Source organism: Talpa occidentalis, unplaced genomic scaffold (assembly GCF_014898055.3).
Source record: "Talpa occidentalis isolate TD23 unplaced genomic scaffold, MPIMG_talOcc4v2.1 talOcc4.5, whole genome shotgun sequence".
Classification (NCBI taxonomy): domain Eukaryota; kingdom Metazoa; phylum Chordata; class Mammalia; order Eulipotyphla; family Talpidae; genus Talpa; species Talpa occidentalis.
This window is the reverse complement of record NW_023604861.1, coordinates 1,597,062-1,616,734: the sequence shown is the minus strand read 5'-3', so window position 1 is coordinate 1,616,734 and position 19,673 is coordinate 1,597,062. Positions and strand designations below refer to the sequence as shown.

General features: G+C 56.6%; 1 protein-coding gene across 1 annotated transcript in view; it reads left to right on the top strand.

The window, feature by feature from the left end:
* Positions 1-19,673, top strand: part of MYO16 (myosin XVI) — a 250,269-nt gene that overhangs the window by 158,491 nt on the left and 72,105 nt on the right. Inside the window, 3 exon segments of the mRNA XM_037528697.2 lie at positions 6,452-6,524; positions 15,774-15,926; positions 17,187-17,387. Of these exon segments, the coding sequence (XP_037384594.2) occupies positions 6,452-6,524; positions 15,774-15,926; positions 17,187-17,387 (427 nt within the window).

Below are 19,673 nucleotides of genomic sequence, written 5' to 3'. Positions count from 1 at the left end.
CATGGCTGAGACACAACCTGCTTTCTAGATCGTTCTCTTGCTGCATTTCTTACCCAAACGCCCACGTGCACAGTGACATCCTCAAGAGCACAGACCCCTTTCTCCATAATTGCACGTTTGTTTTGCATTATTTTGTGATTCATTTTTTAATAGAACTATCCAGAGGAATAACAAGAGCTAGAATTGCACCAAAGTTGCTTGTATCTTAATTACATCTACTCAAAAATGCTGTTCACTCGCTCCACAGCAAATATAAAATAATGGCTAAAGATGGGCCACCCTTATTATAAAAATCGCCATATGATGGTTAAATTTAAATATTAATCATGGTAATGTGAGGCTGTGATATTTCGAGAATAGTGCAGCTCACTGACATAACAGAGTTGTGTCGTTCCTGCTAACTACATGTTTTCAGCTTATGGGAGAGAAAAGATTTGTTAAATCTGAGAAGATGCCATCTTTTTAGTATCCAGCAGTAGTTGTTTTTGCTTTTTCATGATGAGCATTATGTGATTTGCAAATATCAGTTGAGAGCCAATTAGATTCACTAAAAATGTATAAGAAATTCAGTGATTTATACGGCTAATAAAAACATTCTAGCGTTTGACTTTTCTAGCTCTTTCAGAGCCAGGGGAGCAGAGACTAAAGCCGGTGTGTTTTGTGCAGAGACTGAAGTGCCTTGGGTTGCTTCCCTGCTTGCTCTCTGGTTTCATCTCCTACCTGGGGAAATGCGTTTGGCCTCTTCACCCTCTGATCTCCTGTCCTGTCCATAGCACTCACCGAATCTCTGTTGACCACACTGCTCTGCGCCTGTTGTGGGGGCTGGGAGTTGGGGGGCTGGCTCTGCAGATAAATAACATCGCAGCCCCCGTCAACAAGGAGACCCTGCCCTGCCTCTCCCTGGCGGGACCATCTGCGGGCAGGGCCAGCTCCCAGGTCTGCTGCCTGCCCCCATCAGCGCTGCCTCAGGACAGCCTGCTTCTCACCTGAAGGACTTTGTGTGTTTTGCCAGCCCATGCTCCTAGAGTCTGTCTTCCGCTCCCGTCTCTTTAAACGCCCCCCCCACACACCCCGCGCCTGCTGAGTCCGCGCGTGCACATGCGGTTGGTCGGGGTCCAGGACATTTGTTCCTCTGTTGGTGTCACCTGCACGGGAGCCGGCGTTAGGCTGTGCGTGATCGCAGTCAGCGCTCCCACCAGCCACAGGGTGGTAAGCTTGTCCCCTTTCCAGATGGAGGAACTGGAACCCAAGGGGTTAAGCAAGTGTCTCGGGGTGCACAACCAAGGACATGATGGACTTGCGAGACCTGCACGTCAGGCCAAAAACCTGGATTTTTCCCAAAAAAGCATCCTGTGCTAAAGACTGTTAGCAGAGTAGTCAAAAAGTAAAGCTTAAAAGCTAATTTTTTTTTTTTTTGTGGGACCCTTGCCGGTGGCCGGGGATCGAACTGGCGTAGCAGAGGCCGTGGGCAACCTCACAACCCAGCGCTCAACCGCTGCGCCACCAGGAGAGGCCCTTAAAAGATAATTTTTAAAAGCAATAACCTTTTAAAGTGTTATGATTTCTTCATTTCCATCAAAATTGTTGTTGAGGGTCTCGTTTCCCTGCGTGGAGCAATGTCCGGGGCCTGGGCCTCTGGCAGCCACACGGACTTTGCAAAATGTAGATGCGCCGTGAACACCTTGTGAGCGAGCGATGCGCGGGCTCAGCAAGCCAGCTCCAGCCTGCTCAGGAAGGCCCGAGGCTGCGAAGATGGCCCGGCGGTCTGTGCCCAGCCTCGGCTAAGGGGCTCCGGAGCTGCCAGCCAGGCCTCCCGCGGGCCGGGCCCAAGGAGCTGTGAGACCCTGCAGGTGCAGGCACATGTTCGGGGGTGCTGGCTGTCGGCAACACGACCTGCTAGAGTCGCTCTGATTTGCTGCAGTCCTTTGTCGAGCCACACGCGGCGAGTGTGCCCATTGGAAGGGATGGTCAGAAGCACGTTTCGGGCGCCTGGAGGCTTCTGAGAAGATCCTCGTTCCCAGGCTCCCGACGGCTCCATCTTCCGCCATCTCTGGGTGCTGAGAACCCCAAGCCTCTGGGCCGCAGAAACTGACGCTTCTCAGAACGTCCATGAAATGGCAGGGATATCCAGAAGTGCTCTTCAAAGTCCTAAGTAGCCAGAACCCTTCAAAAAGAGGGTTTGGGCTTGAGAATTACTGTGAAGGGAGCAAAGGACTCTGCTATGAAAGGGCGACTTTGCGACAAGAGGGAGTCCAGTCATGCCTCTGTGTGCGCCTGCAGCGTGCGCCCTCGTATGCCGGGGGCAGCGCGGTCAAGCTGGAGAACGGAGGCCTGGTGAGGGGCCCCGGGGCGGCCGTCCCGCGGCGTCCAGGGCAGGTCGGAGGCTGCGTCGTGCTCCCTGTGTGTGGGCGTCTGCGGCGGCTCAGGGACACGGAGACCGTATCTCAGGGGCGCGGTGCTTCCCAGGCAATAAGCAAGAGATTCGTCTCTGCCCCGAGCCGGCCCCAGCCATGACAGCTGGCGTCAGACACCCGCGCCTTGAGAATCTCAATGTTACGAAGCCCTGCACTTGGGACGCTCACATTTCATTTGCCGAAAACAAAGACTCGGCGCTCGCGTCTCTCTGGCGGGTTTCAGCCGAGCCTGATCCTTGTCAGAGTGAGACAGAGCACCTGGCGGCTCTTGCAAGTTATTCTGTTGGGCACATTGGATCGATAGCGGCTTGCAGCGCCCAGGACAGGCTTCGGATCGGGGTTACTCAGCATAAATAATTGAGTGCCGCGCGCTCTGTGGCTTCTGTTTTAGCAGCTACAGAAGAGATGCCCTCCCCGTTGAGGCTCTCCCCAGACTGCCAGTCATGTTTGTCATTTTTATTAAAAATGGGCGTGTCCTCAAGGCCAAAGACAAAGCAGGACGATCAAGGAAAATCTTCATTTTCTTCCCCGGCTGGACGCATGGACCAAACACCCGCCAGCCGCTGCCCGTGTCCTCCGCCTAGAAACAGGTGCCAGACAGATCGGCCTGGTCTCTCCTTCCTCCGCCTGCTCCTCCTCTTCCTCTCGCCCAGTCGTCCCCTCCGGGGCTTCGAGCTACAGAGGGGCGACCACCCCTGCGTGAGGGCAGTGCTTTCCGGAGAGGGCTCTGCGGAGCGTCAGCCCAAGACGCCCATAAGATAAACACCAAATTTCCAGAAAGGGGTTTCTAGTGGCCGAGAAAGACGCGTGTAAAATCTCCTGATTACACAGCAGAAGGCCCTGAGAAGCCTTGACCTTGGCTCAGGGTCAGAGCACCCGGAGGGAGACGGCCGAGAGCTGAGGACGCGCTGGAGGAAGGCCTTGAGGAGGGGAGCACCGCCGCGGGAGCACGCTGCCTTCATGGCGGGGACCCAGTGAGTGTGACCTGCCGGGGCCGGCGTCTCTGCCCCGGCCTCTGGCTAATTGCTCCGGCAGACACAGCTGCTGGAGGAGACACGGGGCTCGGGCCCTACCTCCATGGGGGTGTGGGGGCTGAGGCCCCGTGGGCTTTGATTTGAAGGGTGGAATGATGAGGCTGTGTCCGCTGGCTTCTCCTTCTGTGAGCAGAAGAGCCGGGTCCTCCCCCTCACCGTCCACCGGTTGCCAAGACGACTACCTCCAGCATCGCCTGCCCGGCCGTGGTGGAGCACAGGCCGCCCAGGGCCACCTGCCAGGCAGCTCCCCCAAACTGGCAGGGCCTGTGCTGGGTGAGTGGCCGGTCCCCGCAGCTCAGCCTGCAGCTCCCGGGCTGTCTCTGTCATGGAAACGCTCGCCCTGCGGATGATGCCGCCCTCTTTCATGGGCCGAGCTCTGCTTTGGCCCTCCCGGCCCTCCCTGCTGAAGTCTGTGCTGAAATGCATCAAATTCAATGGCTCCTGGGCCTCGTGAAGTTGGTGGGACCACAGTTAAGTGGGGGACTATGAAGGCTGCAGTTTAGGGCCCCCCACCCTGGTGTGCTCATCCCCCACTGAGGACACGCTGCCCTCACTGGTTCTGCCCGAGCTCCAGGGGGCGCTGCCCGCAGGCGCCCTGACCCTGCACCCCGCCTGAGCCGTGGCTGCTGCTGCGCGCAGAGGGGTGCCCAAGGGCACCTGCTACCCCGACCCGGGGGGCCGGCCCCGGGGGCCTGTGATTAGCCCTCACTCCCCTCTATGGTGACCACAGAAATGGAGACGCTTTGCTGGCAGCCTGGGAGTGGCCCCTGCCTGCCTGGACCACCTCCCTGTGTCCTCCTTTGCTCTCTTCCAAATCGGCCCACCCCCCGCCCCCCGCCTTCCCACCTTTCGAGTTCCCACCGTCTGTCCCGAGCATCCCGAGTGACCCCGAAGCTAGACCCCACAAAGCCTCCCTCCGAGTCAGCCGCGGAAGGTGAAGCCTGGGCAGCTCCTCCCCCCAGCTCAGCCTCCACGCCCCCCGACGCCATGGGAAGCGCAAGGGTCCTGGGGTGACCTGGTCTCCCAAGCCAGTCAGCCCGACCACAGGCCTGAGTGCTGGGCACGTCCTGTTTGGGACCCAGCAGCTATGCAAGTGAGAAATCAATCATTTTCACCAGGTTTTGCTGCTCGAGGTGACGAGCGAGCAGTTGACTTTCCCCAAGTGTAAACCAGAGCTTTCCCACACTGGGCTCCCGTCCCCGGGCGGGAGTGTCCTGCCTCCGCCTGTCAGCCTGGCCATCCTGAGGAGCAGAGAGGGCATGTGTGGACGCTCTGTCCCCGGAGTGCTTCCTGTTTGCTCATTTCTACCAACAAGGCCAGGGCCAGGGGATCGGGCAGTGCCCAGAGGGGGATCCTGATGTAAGGCAGGGAGGGTCCCCACACCCCATACCTGACCGCGGAGCGCCCCACCCGGCCCTCCTGCCCGGGGTCTAGTGGGGCTGGCCCGTCCTCTCTCTGCCTCAAGAGGATCGCTGTCCCTTTCGCCGCCGAATCAGAAAGTGCCCCGACGTATAGTCAATCACATAGTGTTAAATAAAGGGTTCTCAATACAGGTCACTGAGAGAGCGTATCATACAGTCAGCGAAGAACATTTAAGAAATAAAGACATGCCCCTGTGCCGCTGCGTCGGCGGCAGTTCCGCACCCCCCGCCGGGGTGCCACCCTGGCAGGAGCAGGCGCAGGAGGAGCTCGCGCAGCTGGACGGCGTCACGTCACGGGAGGCCACTCAGGGATCCACCGTGTCCAACCTTTGTTCTCAGGTTGATGTTCGAGATCATTCTCCTGCTCTCCTAGAGTCTTCACAAACAGTGATTGGATTTTGACTGGTAATAAAAACAACAGTGACCCAACGTAGAAACCTCAGCGAATGCAGAACAATGACCAGAAATAACCCAAACGCGTCTCCGCCCTGCTCTCGGGGGCCGGCCCCGGCTCCCGGCCTGTGACTGGGGTCGCTCTTTGCACGGGGTTGTAGACGGTCTTCTGCTCCCTGGAGAGCGTCCCTAGTCAGTCCCTCACCGGCGCGTGCGCTTCCGTTCCGTGTGCATGTAGGGCTTGTTATTCCTCTGTTATTGCCGTCACTGTAGCGGAGAGAACCGCGAACGTGCTTGTTCACGCATCTTTCATTTTATTTCTGGTGACGGCCTCACGTGGGGCCCTGCGTCGGATCCTGGCTCAGATAACGGACCCGTGTGGCATCACTCCCTGCACAGAGCCGAATGGGTTTTGAAGGAACTCAGCCAGTTTATGCTCGCAACCGACGCGCATGGGGTGGCTTTCTCTTGCCAAATTGAGAAGAAAAATTGCCATTTAAATGAGACGGACATCTTCGGTACCCGCGGCGACCCCACATGCTCCCCGAGCCCAGGGTGTCGCCCCCAGGTCTTCTTCCTCTTTCCCTAGTTTACCACGTAGGTCCCACCTGACCCCCAGACTCCAGCTCCGGGGGGCCCCTGTCGATTGTTCCCATTCCACACGCAAGCTCATTTCCACATTCTGCATCTCCAAGAACCCCCTTGTGAGGGCCATAATTCAGTTTGCAAAGTGGCTTGGTGTGCTCTGCTGAGGGACTATTGCGCTCTTGGATGGTTGATCAGGTGAAGAGACACCCCACGAGCTGTTGGTGGACCCCAAAGAGCTCCACCGGCAGGAGAACCGGGCAGGGGCTCCCCTGAGGAGGCAGGTCGGGGGACGGGCCACCCTGTCTGGGAAGCGGAGGTGGAACCCCCGGTGGTGTTGCACTGAAGGCAGGAAAGCAAGGTGCTTTATCTAAGTGTGTGCTTAAATCAAAGAGTTGGAAGGACACCCCCAGCTTTCAGAGCCCTCGCCCGACCCTGAGGTCATTGTCCTGCTCCGGCGATGGGGGGCAGAGGCTGGTGAGGTTGGCGGGGCTGGCAGGGCTGGCGGGGCTGGCGGGGCTGGTGGGGCTGGTGGGGCTGGCGGGGCTGGTGGGGCTGGTGGGGCCGGCGAGCCGCCCTACTCATGCCTCCTGTTTCCTCTCAGCCTGCAGACCTGGGCCATCGGGATCCTGGACATCTTTGGCTTTGAAGAATTTCAAAAGAACGAGTTTGAACAAGTAAGTGGTTTCTTTTGACATTTAGTGAACTATGTTTTTCCAAATAGTTCTTTTGAATGCAATAGAGACGTCACGTAATCACTTGCAAATACAGAGTTAAAACAAGCGCTTTGCCATCAGGTTTTGGGGTGAATGTGCCTGTTTTGCTGACATGTTCATTGTCCCACGTGGGCTTATTTCCTGAGGGAAGAGGTGCTTGCTTCAAAGACAGCGCACGGTGAGGACCTGCCGGGCCACACAAATGCTGCCTCGCTGGCTCGGAGAGGAGGTGGGTGGGGGTGCTGCTGGGGTGCGTCTACACCGGAGGAGGCCCAAGGGTTCAGACCTGCCAGCAGAGGTCCGGATGCAGGTGTCTAGTGATGCCAGAGGCACAGGCAGTGTCTGCCCATCTGGCCTCCCAGGACCACTGGGAACTCCTGAAAACAGGAAGCAGGAGCCCCATGTAATCATCTATACCTCGGCTCGGCTGGCGTCCCAGAGGACAGTGGGGATCGCTTAATCCCGCGGCGTGTCTCGCAACACCAAGTGTCAAAGGAGAGTCCAGCGTGCCCTGCCATGGGGACAGGAAGGTGGGAGGTGGCAGCCCGGTGGCCGGGCAGAGCCACACCTGGGCACTGTGGGGACTCCTGGAGCCGCTACAGCACTGGTTTAGACAAGGCGGCGGCCGGGGACCAGGCGGGGTGAGTTTGAACCCCGCTCCCTGGCTTGAGCTGGCAGCACCACCTGCGCCTAGGATGAGGGATGCATCGGCTTCGGCTTCCACACCCGGAAACCAGGTCAAGGACACCCAGAGACGGCCGGCCCTGCAGCGCTCCCGTGCGCGTCTGGAGGCAGCGAGCACCCTGGGGACCTGCTGCGCTCGGCTGGGTCCTGCCAAGGGACCCTGCGTCTCCTGAGTCACCTAATCCAGGCTGAGTCGGCCTGAATCATGGTCTGCGGAGGCTTTACCAAAAGAATGCATGACATCAGACCATGGGCTGTTTTCTGCTTTCATACCGGTGCATCCACAGATTAAGGGAAAGACAGGAAGTCTTGGGTTTATTTATTGCTCACTGTAAGGAAAGCAGCGGTGAACATAGGACAGGGCAGGTGGCAGGTGGCCGCAGGCTGGACGGCGGGGCCCACGGTGGGGCCCATGGGCCACAGGTGGTCACGGGGGCTTCTCGGTGAGTCTTGAGCCGTGTGGGCAGCAGAGCTGAGGCCTGACTTCTCTGCCCACAGCCCTGACCATGCTCGTGTCTGAGGAGACGCCCCGTCCTCCATCTTCTGGCCGGTGATGGGCAGAAGTCACCAGTCAGTAGCTCCCCGGGGTCAGGCCCCAGCCCCATGCACCAGAGGTGACTCTCTGACAACAGACACACATGGACATTGATGTCACTTTCTTACTGGAACTGGTGTATTCTACTGCAGTTCCTTATTGTAATGAATTCATCAGCTTCTTACGCCACGGGCCTCTGTGGCCATCACCTGCGGCCTTGATCGTGTTAATGTGGAGGGCACTTGGCAGCATGGGCACCAGGCACACGTGCCTGAGTGTAGCCTGGAGGCCAGGGCTATAAGGGCTGAGAGGACGAGCAGCGTGGCCAGAGAAGAGGCGAGTCCACAAGGCAACCCAGAGAGAGCCAGAAAAAGCATAAAGATTCGTGGGGGCTGGGGACTCAGCTGCCTGCCGCCTCCTGGCCCCCTGCCTTGCCAGCTGGCGGGCTTGCCACTGCACCTATATTCCTCATTCTTTCTTCCTGCTAAATATTATCACTACATATTCATAAGATAAATGAAGACGCTCAGGTTTTTGTGCCACTGGCCCCTGTGACCATCACCTGCAGCCTTGAATGCAGGAGGCACTTGGGAGCTGGGCTCGGGCATGCATGGCCGATGGTGGACACCTGGGGTGTGGTGTGGGCCTGCGTGAGTGGGCGCACCTGAGCCGAGAGACAGGGCATATAAGGGCAGCGGCAGAGGAGGTGAGCGGAGTCAGCCAAGAGCCATGAGAGATGCCAGAGAAAGCCCAAAGAGTGACGATCCTGCTGGGGCCTGGGAGGCCTGCCAGCCTCCTGGCCCCCCGGCCCCCGGCCCCCCGCCCCGCCCTGCACCTGGTAGCCTCACTACAAATGGTGTGGAAGGATCACTAAAAGCCTGAAAAAGCCCCGAGGGCTCCCGGACTCCCCTCTGCCCGCTCTGCCCACCGCTGCCAGAACTACACGATTTTAGAACACAAGCACAGCCTGAGATTCTTCTCTGCTGAAGAGCGGCACATCGTCAGGCCAGAGGATGAGCTTCACTCAGCCCCCAAAGTTAGCTCCAGGTCGCACAAGTAAAACCCTGAGACCAAGTCTTAGACTTCGTCTGTGAGAACAGTAAATACCTTCTGCAGATTCTCCCTGCCGGGTTTGCTTAGCTGCTGTGCACGGGAGGAGCTGGAGCCGCTGGGCGGGGGGAGAGCACGTCTGTGCGTGGATTTAGAGCTGATCTTACAGTGCATTTTTAGCAAATTCTAAAATTTACAGGTGAACTTTTTAAAGGCCAGGGCTTTGAGTGATGGTTGCGCTGCTAACAGAATGTGAATTTCCTCATCTTTTATCCCATTGCAAACGTTCAACAACACGTGTAGCAAACCCACGTTGTGTGCAGCCAGGGCCGAGGATGTCTGTGCCGGGGAAGCATTTACTTCTCTCGCGCTCACCGGCCCGCCGTTAGCTCTTTGCCAGGAAGTAGACGCTGCGTTCGTAGATCACAGAAGCCTAGCAAACGTGGCTTCCGCGGAAGTTTAAAGGAAAAACCCATCAGAACAGATGGGCTCTAGGGGACCACCCGGGGCTCCTTGCTAGGGAAGAAACGTGTGTGGTGTTTGGCGATTGTTCCCATCTGACACGTGTCCAGAGCAGGGCGAGTCAGGGGAGACGCTGAGAAACACCCAACACGTCGGCCTCGGCCCTGAGGGGTTCGCTGGTGCTGAGATGCTCAGTGGGGGGGGGGGGGGGCAGGTCTTAGTGAACAGGAAATGCTAATCCAGTTTTCTCTGACTCCTGATGACTCACTGCCTCTCAGAACGCTTCCATATAATAAGACCTTCTATAGATAAAAATTCCACGCCACGTATGACTCAGCAGGCATTTGCTGCTTCCGTGCGGAGGGCAGAGGCCCACCATCCGGCTCCGCTGCCGCAGCCTGACTCACCAGCTGACTGCGCCGCCAGCAGCTCCCCCGCGAGGCCGAGCCCCCCGCATGTCCTCCCACCCGGTGCTCAGCCAGGTTCTCTCTCGCTCTTTAAAGGTGTCCCCCGGGACACTGACGAGGGCCCTCTCCGCGCACCCTCCGGTCAGCACCGGGCAGCCGTGAACGCGGGTGCAGAATCGGGGGCGTAGCAGGACGGGCACCAGGCCAGGGGTCCCGCAGCCTCTGCAGAGCCGGCGGGGTTAGAAAGAGCAGCCGGTGGCTGGAAAGTGGAAAGAGGCGGAAGGACGCTGCCTTCGGAGAGGCGTCTCTCGGGAAGCCACGCCGGCGGGTGCGAGCAGGGGGCGAGCGGCGAGGGCCGGGGGAGGCGGCCAGCTGTCCTCATCGGTCAGGCCAGCGAGGCTGAGAGAGTTTGGAAACAGACGCTAGAATGCACGCAACGGAAAACTCCGCGGAATCAAAAATAAGTAAATGGCCCGAGGGATTTGGTCCGTGTCCTAAGGTCGCGCAGTCCACGTCCAGGCCGGGGAGGGCTGTGCTCTCGGCCCCGGGCGCGGCGAGCACACTCACGCCGGGTAGTTAGCGCCGAGCGCCGGCGCCGCCACCAGGACGTGACGAAGGCCTGGCGGGATCAGAGCAGGTCTGCCCGGTGGTGCCAGCGGGGAGCGAGGCGGGAGGCTGCCGAGGGTACAGACGGGAGAGGCGAGACGCTGGGAGCGAGGGAGGAGGAGAGAAAACCTGGATGTTGTGGAGCTTCTCGAGCTCCTGCTGAGCACCGGGACCCGAGGCGCGTGATGGAACACACGGCCCCCGCGGCTGAAACTGCGCGTGGCTCTCGAAGCCCAGCCTCGCCCCCAGCGGCTGGCGGGGCGCGTCGTGACGAAGACGGTGTGTTCCACGCCGCGTGTCCCGGGACCTCACGGGCGTTCTTACGGGACCTTGGGTGGCAAGGAAGGTGTCGTGACGGAACTGATACGAGGAAACGCATCAGCGGAGCGCGGTCGTCGGTCCTCGGGTCGGGCTGTCTGTTTGGAGGAGGCCCACGATGGGGCCCGGGCAGGCCAGGCTCTCGCTGCCCGAGGGCCAGTGCAGGCGACGAGGGAGGACTCTGCAGAGCCCAGCGCGGGAGCCGCCGGGACAAGGGACCTGCTGCTGTAGCACGAAAGGTGCCGCGGCAGCGCTGTGAGCAGAGGGCTGTGCCAAGCACATGGGTCAGGCAGACAGGCGGGCCCCTGTGCATCCTGTCCGGTGGAGCCACGTCTAAAAGCGCGTGAGTTAATGAAGGTGATGTGGACTGTGGACATTATGAAATCGGAGATTATTGTTGCTAGAATGATGGGCGGTAGAGGCGTTACAGGCGCAGTTTCTTAAGTCCTTCTGCCTTGGGATTTATACCAAAACAGCAGCCAATCAAATAACACCGTGTCTAGGCGCTGCTGCAGCTGAGTCCAGGTGCGGGGGGAGGGGGGCAGGGGGGCAGGTGAAGCAGATCTGGCTGAACTCGGTGACAGCCGATGGTCGCTGAGGCGGTTCATGGCAGGCGGGGCTTCATGACGACAGTCTCTGTACGGTTGCATGTGTTGCAAATGGTCCCTAATGTGCTATTTTAAGTAAATGAAGAAACCCTCAGTCATATAAATGTTACTGGCATGAACGCCAGGGTCTGCTCCCCCAGCGCCGCCCCCCCCCCAGAGCTCCACACCCACAGATCACCAAGGGCACGAGGATGAAAGAGGCAGAAACGGATGACTGAGCCTTCAGCCACTTCTCCAAGTTCCCCGCGCGACGCCTGACATGTAGGGCCGTGTGCGAGGCCCTCGGCGCCGTGGGATCCGCTGACAGTGATCAGGACGATCTGCTGTGAGAACACGGGGGTTTTGGAGGGAACAGATTGCGTCTCAACAATCTGCTGTAGGAATACCGAGGATTTGGAGCGAGAACACATGTGTTCAAAGTAAAAGCTTCTGTCCTAGAAATAACATTGTGATACAGGACCTGTCTGTCAGCTCGGCTTCCTCTCAGCTGATTTCAGAGACAGGAAAACTTTCCTAAAAGGTGAGATTTGCTGGAAAGTCCCGATGAACCCATCAGTCAGGTTTAGACTCAGTGTCCAGAGACCACGGACAAAGCCAGACCCCTGGACTTGGAAAGTTTATGAAATGAGATGGTACATTTGACAACTTCACCTCAGAAATCACCATCAAATCCTTCGTGATGACGTCACTCATCCAATCACGGGTCAGCGGCCGTGGGGGCTCGGGTTACCCGGAGCCTCCTCAGGGCCACTGTCCTTGCAGATGATAAAGTTGGCCCAGGCCCTTGATCTGTGCAAGCAGGTGTCAGCGGGACCTTGACCTTGGGTTCCAGAATGTTTGCCCCTAGCGTCCGTTTCCTGGCCCTTGGCCTCAGCGTGATCTGGGGCCGTTCATCGCAGACACTGGCCGCCTGGCTCCCCAGGCACAGTGGGTGGGGGGCTGGGTGGGTGGATGCCACGGAGGGGGTGGGGAAGGGCTTAGCTGCCTCAGCCCCAAGTTTGCAGGATCCATGTGCCCTGTGAAAGCAATCCCTGTTCTGACAGCTGTTGCAGGTTCATAATTCTGGTCCAGCATTCGCCAACCCATTGAGCTATGACTGTAATAAAATGTCTTATTGTTGGTATAAGTCTCTTCACCTGTGGATTCCAGAGTCACACATGCATCGCGCCCCAGCTGTTGCAGAGCACCCGCCATCCCATGACACTGAGGGTCCAAAATCATTTCAAAACTCGCCAGTGCTGATCACACAGTATGGACTTGAAAGAGAACCTATACCTTTGCCCGGCGATGGAGCCTCAGGCTGGTGCTACTATGCTAAGTTTCTCTGTACAAGTCATTCTATAAAAAAACAGATGACAAGAAATTGTTGAGAAATGCTTTTAATCTAAAAATTACGTCTTTTTGCCTGTGATGTCAGTGCCACCTGTACGTGCCTTAAAACCCATTATGTGGAGTTTGACTTAAACTCTCCAAGGGACGCCCGGGGGAGGCCTTGGCTCCCTCAGTGCTAGTGACTCACGGGAGAGGTGGAGGGAGCAGAGTGCATGGGCTGGGCCCTTCCTGGTGGACTTGATGGAGTGGGTGCAGGTGTCACACCGACGCCTGAAACCCACATAATGTCACAACGCAGTGTTGCTGCAATGAAAATAAACAGAAAGGGTAAAAAACAAATAAAGACAGGAACAAATAAACGCTGGCTTCTCTCGGCCCAACACCAGCCAGGCGTGAAATGGCCACAGGCCCTGGCAGGTGGCCAGGCCAGCAGACCCTCACCCAAGGCTCCGGGCTCCTCGGTCCTTGGCTTGAACATGTATCAGATTCCAGCAGAGGTCGTGTGGTGCCAGGAAAAGGCAAATACCACCTTCCTCGAGCAAGAAGAGAGGCCACCCTACTAAGCACAAGTTCAAAGGTGCAAAACACAGCTTTAAAGCCAAAGCCAGTCAGATGGATGTGAACCACGTGTCCCTGCCAGTTTTATAGGAAAGCTGGCCAAACACATGGTAACTGCCTGCTGGGAAGGCGCCCACGGCATCTGGAGACCTGAGACAGGTGTGGGGCAAGGGCTGGGCCCTCGAGAGTCCCACAGAGAGGCACTCACATGGCTCAGCTCATGTTTTAGGGGGGTTTAGACCATTGCAGTGAACACCTCTGCAGTTAGTGTCCTGATGCACGTGGTTGAGAGACACAGACTGTCCACGTATCCAGAAACGAACAAATGGACCGGGCACCCTCTGTCCATCACCCAGCTCAGCGAGTCCCACCTGACTCCGTACGGGAATCTCCTGGACAGCTTTTAAGCTGTATTGGTGCTTGGGCCCATAGGATTTAATTGGTGTGGGGTCAGGCCCAGAGCCCAGTCTTCTCACGCCCTTCCAGTTCATTCCACTGGGCGTAGGTTCACAAATCTCTGGAGCTCTGCTGCAACCCGAGTCGGCTTTCATTCCTCTCCTACTTGAATTCTGTAACGCACGTGTCATGTGCTATTATATTTTTGCTTCAGATACATTTCAGTGAGTAATAAAAATAAAGGCAGAACAGTTGGTGAGAATTTACTCAAGAAATTAAGTTTGCCATTAATACAAAGGACAGGCCATCTGGAAGAGCAGTAACGTTCTGTGACTAAAGAGTGTTTGCAAGGGGTGCGTACTTTTATTATTAAACCAGTTAGCAACGGCACTTAATGTACCGAGCATGTATTTTAATCAGAGAACAGCGCCTGCTAATTAAGCAGTACTTAATAACCACTCATTATCATCTGTGAATGCTCACCTTCACCCACATTCGAGTCTACTCCGAGGCAAACCTGGAAACGGAATGAGGCCTGAACACAATTCTGTTGCGGGGACTTAAAACACGGATGAGTGATGGCCTTCATGGGGCCATGGTATTGGCGATCATCGATGCAGACCCGTGCTTCTCGCCCGTACTAACTCCCTGTCACGGGGCTCCGCCGCGCGGCTCCTGCTCCACACGCGCCCACACGTGCGCGCAGCAGGCAGCTCAGTGGAAGCGCAGCAGGAGGAAGCAGGTCCTGGCGAGGGCTCGGGCCCCATCTGGCCGGTGCAAGTCCTGAGCCAACGTTCCAGGAGGAGTGGAGGCTGGCGCGGCCTCAGCAGGCCCCGCGGCCAGCTCTGCTGGGGTTTGACGTTCATATTCCAAGCGCTTCCTTTAGCTGTAACGTGGCTTTAAACGGCGAGTGTTTGAACACTTAGAATGGGGAGGGCAAGCTGTTTGGTAAAAACATTGTCCTGTGCACCTGACTTCCAAATGGCTTTGAAAGCCCTTCTCTGGGCTGCCGCCGCAGTTAGGGGTGCAGGCCCGCTGTGCTCGGCACGGCTGCTGTCACTGCGGCCACAAGGCGGGCGTCTGTCCAGGTGCTCGGCTGCGCCTCCAGCAGGACTTTCCTCTGGGACTTTAATAAACGACTGTGAGGTGATTTCCCCTCCAGAGGACAGAGAGCACGGACAGAGGCTCAAATGCATTGTCAGCAACACCCCACATTGCACCTGCCCTCCCAACGCCGCTGAAGCCCCCGGGCGGGCGAGGGCGGTGTGTCAGCCCTGCGACCGGGACAGCAAGCTGCGATCCTCGTCCACAAGCGCAGGCTGAGCCCATCTCTGTGCCAAAGCCGAGCCTAGGTCTTTAGACCTCCTGGGAAACAGAAGGAGGTGAGAGCAGGACCCCACCCCTTCCTGCCCTCTCGTGTTCGCCTTTTCTGGACACTCAGGTGCTCGTCATCGAGAATCCCCTCGAGTCCCACTACATGAAGCCCCCCCAGGGGCCCGGCTCTGTCCTCCCTCCCGTGCGCGGTACGCCAGTTTGACACAGTCCTGGCCCAACTCGGCCGAGCCAATATTCCATCAACTTAGATGTTATTTTATAACAGCTCATCAGCGAGCGCCTTCAGCCCGCAGAAATGCACTTAGCGCCGAGTTTACGTAAACCACGTTTTATGGTGAAGGCAGAGGCAAGAAAAACAATGAGAGACCTTGTTGGTTCCGGATGCCCCTTGTTTGCGGAGTGAACCTTCCCTGTCGACCAGACCCCAAATGCAATTGCCTTTGGGAGATATTTTTTCAATCCTCAAATATATTTTAGACCCACAACTTGTAAGTTGCTGCTCCACTTACTTTTTGCGGCACTAACACTGTCCTTACTACTTTGTTCTGCGTTGTCATAATGTCGTAAAATGCTCACGATCATGGAAGACTCTCGATACAAACACGCCAACAGTTTTTATTCATTACAGAAGAAGCCCTGATGCCCCAGGAAGTGCCCTCCTTCTGGGATGACCCCCGTTGCGTACAGGTCACTGTTTCACCTAAGATTAAACAATGTCTTTAATCTAATCATGATTTTAACCCATTAATGCTGAACACGCCGTCCGCGGCAGCCAGGCCCCGCCCTCGGACGGGCGGCGGTGCTCTGACAGCCCCTCCACAGGCCAGCGGGGGTGTCCTGAGTCCATCTGAACCCGTGTGGCCCGCGAGGGTCCGCCTGGCATGCCACCTTCTGAATTGTTTTCTTTTTCCCACAATAGCTTTGTGTCAACATGACCAACGAGAAGATGCACCACTACATCAATGAAGTGCTTTTTCTACATGAGCAAACAGAATGTGTACAAGAGGGAGTTGCCATGGAAACAGCTTATTCTCCGGGTAACCAGACTGGAGTTCTGGATTTTTTTTTCCAGGTATTCAGATAATATAATTAGACATGTTGTGGGACACATGCATCTTAATACACTGGAGACAAAGATTTTTCTCTTGAGGGGCCTTATTTTTGATCTACCCTGCAATGTAGGCGACCTTTCTCTGCTGTATTATAAAGATAGTCAACCTTGTCCAGGTTGCTAAAACTCTCCTTTGGTGTAGCTACCCAGGTCCTCTGCACAACATTTTTATTTCAATAAACAATACCAGGACTTTCTTTTATTTATATTCAGGTCTTTGAGATTTAAATATTGGAAAATGGCAGAAAACTATATTTATACATATAATCGCAGGACAAAGAAATGTCTTGCATTGGTGTCACGGAGGCCTGTAGTGAGAAGGTCCAGGCTACTTCAGGAGGTAAACTGAGCCCCTCTGGGGCCACAGAAGGCTCATCACTCCCTGAGAAGAGTTATGTTTATGGCCACCACCCTTCCAAAGCTCGCAGAGTCCAGGTGAACAATGACGATAAATGACAAAATAATGGAAATAGTGTAGATCACTTTATGGTAAAAGATCAGCATGTCAGCAGAAAACTCCCCGTGGCCCCTGCAAGCTAAGAGCACAGCGCTGGGTAGAAAGCTCTTCAGCGGCTGTCCACGCCCCGGGGGCAGGACAGGGTGGCCTCGAGGCTCTCCAGGACACTCCTCTCGCAGGAGGTTGCACTGTCTCTCAGGCTGGAACGTCAGCCTCCTTGTTTGACTGCTGTATCTGCTCCGATTTCTCTGATTTTCACTGTCACTAGTTAGAGCTTCAGACTTGCTTCTCTCCTAGGTCTAAATTTTGGAATGTCACGAGCTCCTTCCACTTGCTGAGTGGGATTGTACCATAACTTTCATGACTTCACATCACTGTAGGTTTTATATTTTGATATTACTGGTCCTCTAGAGCTCTGACGTGTGCAAGCTTACAGGTCAAGCTCTGCTGTGGCCAGAACTTTCTTTTTCTCATTAAGATGAAATACATGTTTTAATAATTCCAGTCCTTTCATGAAATTAAAAATGCCATTTACTCATCCCTCTAACCAATAGACACTGTTGAGGCCTCCAGCACATCGTCACGGGAGGTGTTGGGTGACAGCGGGGAGCAAGGCAAGTGTGTCAGAGTGATGATGACTCGTCCGTTTTCTGAGCGCGTCTCAGAAATGAAAACTCTGTGGACAGAGTGAATGTATAAATGCGTGTGCAGGGACAATCACGAAACCCACACTGGGTAATAGGAAAAACTCTCTTCACTTGCAGAAACCTTCCGGGTTGCTCTCTTTATTGGATGAAGAAAGTCAGACGACTTGGGGCATGGAGACAAACCTCCCCCAGAAGCTCCACAGCCTCCTGGAATCCTCCCACACGAGCGCGGTGTACTCCCCGCTGAAGGACGGGAATGGGAACATCCCCCTCAAGGACGCGGGCACGGCCTTCACGGTCATGCACTACGCGGGGAGGGTAAGTGACAGCGGTGGGGGCCTGGAGTGGCCCAGTCCCAGGACAAGCTTGGGGCTGGCAGTGGCCTAGAGCTCACTGAGCCATGGAAGGTGGAGGACCCCCGCCAGGCGGTTCTCTCCTAAGCTTTGTTCTCTTGGCTGGTGAAGGACTTGGCATCTTCAGTGTGAGGACCACGAGGAGGGAGGTCTGACCCTTCTGTTGTCTGTTGTGTTTCAAGATTGTGCCTTCGCACGGGTAGGCAAGCCCCACATTCCCTACAGAGAGCTCCGCTGGACACTGAGCGACTGACCCTCAGTATGGCTTTGGCACATGTTATGATTGTTGCTTTTTATTGTATTGTGTTAACTGAGGTTATGTTGGTTGCATCACTGGATAGAATCCAGGGGTACAGGTTCACCCTCTTCAGAAGGATGCTGACACACCCCACACACCTCTGAAGCCTCAGAGCCCTCACCACCCCGCTCCCCCGCCCTCTGCCCATCTGTCTCACAGCCCGGGGCAGGAGGCTGTTGTCAGATCCCTGAGCAGCCTCGCAAAGCCCTGGGCGGGGCTCCGACCGGCTTACCAGGTGACCAGTGGCTGGTCCATCAGCCCCACCCTCAGCTGGCGCCGGCGGCTCTCTCTAGTCTGTCCAGCATTTGCTGCATCCCTGCTCCCGACCTCCTGCTCCGCCAAGCGCACTCTCGCCCAAGTTTGAAACATTCTTGGGTCTTCTTACGAGGCTGGGTGCCCCCCCATGCCCCATGTGCCCCCCAGCCAGCTCCCGCTGCAGACAACTGCGCCCACCGCGGTCCATGGGCTCCTCTTGTTGGCACACAGCCCCCGCTCGCGGCTAAGATCCAGTCCCCCTTCAGCTCCTGCCACTGTGTCCACTGAGACTCTGCTGGGTGCCCAGCCCGGAGCTCCCTCCAAATAAGGAAACAGTGGATTAACAAATAATTATTATGTGATTTACTTATAAAAATATTAGCAATTTCAATAAAAATATTAGCAAATATTAGCAATTTCACCAAAAGTCCTCTATTGCTGCAGAGGAGAAAGCAAGTGTTAGGCGCCAAGAAAAGCATCGAAATGTTTATTTACTATAAGAGGGAAACTGTGACCCATGGTGAGTGAGGAGAGACGCCCCGGAGCCGGGGAGCGTGCGGCCTGGCACGGACCCCGCCAGGGCCGTCAGGCAGAAAACCCCTGGTTCAGGAGCGCGGCTGGCAGGAGCTGCAAGTGGGACTTTCAGAGCTGGCTGAGAACACGTTGCAGGACTGGGCTGTGGGGTCGCGAGGGCCTGGCCCCGACCAGAGCCTGCCCCGGTGGGGGACGCAGCTGCTCTCGGCGCTGCCGGCAGCTGGGGAGAAGTGCCCAAGGCCCGCACTGGACAAGGAAGCCACGGACGGAGGCTCTGCCCCCTGCAGGGCCAGGCAGGGGAGGGGGTCACTGCCTCCGGGTCCCGGCGAGCAAGGCTGGCAGGCGGCACAGGCCGAGCCGCACTCCGGCGGGGGGGGGGGGGGGGGCGGGGGGGGGTCATGGGAGGGGACGGCAGCACCGACCTCCTGCGCGGGCGGGAGACTGATGCTGTGAGTGACAGAGAAAGCGAGGACAAGACAGACTGGGGTGTGGGCCCGCCCGCAGGGCCTGAGCGGGAGGCCTGGCAGGGCGGCAGCGGCCAGAGGAAGCAGCGGGGCTGGCCTGTGTTGCCAAGGACAGGTCTAGGGTGTCCCCGCGGGGAGTCCCCGGCAACGCGGCAGCTGGAGGGAACAATACCCGGCGGGTGATCTGAACTTGAGCTTCTGGATGGAAGCCCCCCCACGAGGACTCGACCCGGGAGTGAAAGATGGTTGTTTCAGAAAAATAGTCACACTGTGGCCATGCGCAGCTCTGAGCGGTTCACCCAGGAGGCGCTTGGGGGTGGGGAGAGAAGTTCGGAGAAGTTAGAAGCTTAGAAGCAAGAGAAGAGGAGGGGGTGCACACCCCGGGAAGGTGTCTGCGACCCGCCCCTGGCGGGGAGGAGGTTTGTGAGTGTTATAAACGTGCATCGGTAAGTTAGCAAATAAATGCATAAAATATAAAAATACCACTGGCGTGCAGAAAGATAGCATCGTAACTATTGCTGTATTGGAGACATTAATCTTCTAAAATTCTTGGGAGCACTAGCATTTTTTAATCCTTTCTGCAGGGTTTTTAATCTATATTTTTTATAGGAAACATTTATGGAATTCATGGGTCTTAGCTGAGACTCACGATGAGATGTAAGTAATGATTCTAGAAGATGACTTTCCCGTAAGCCACCTT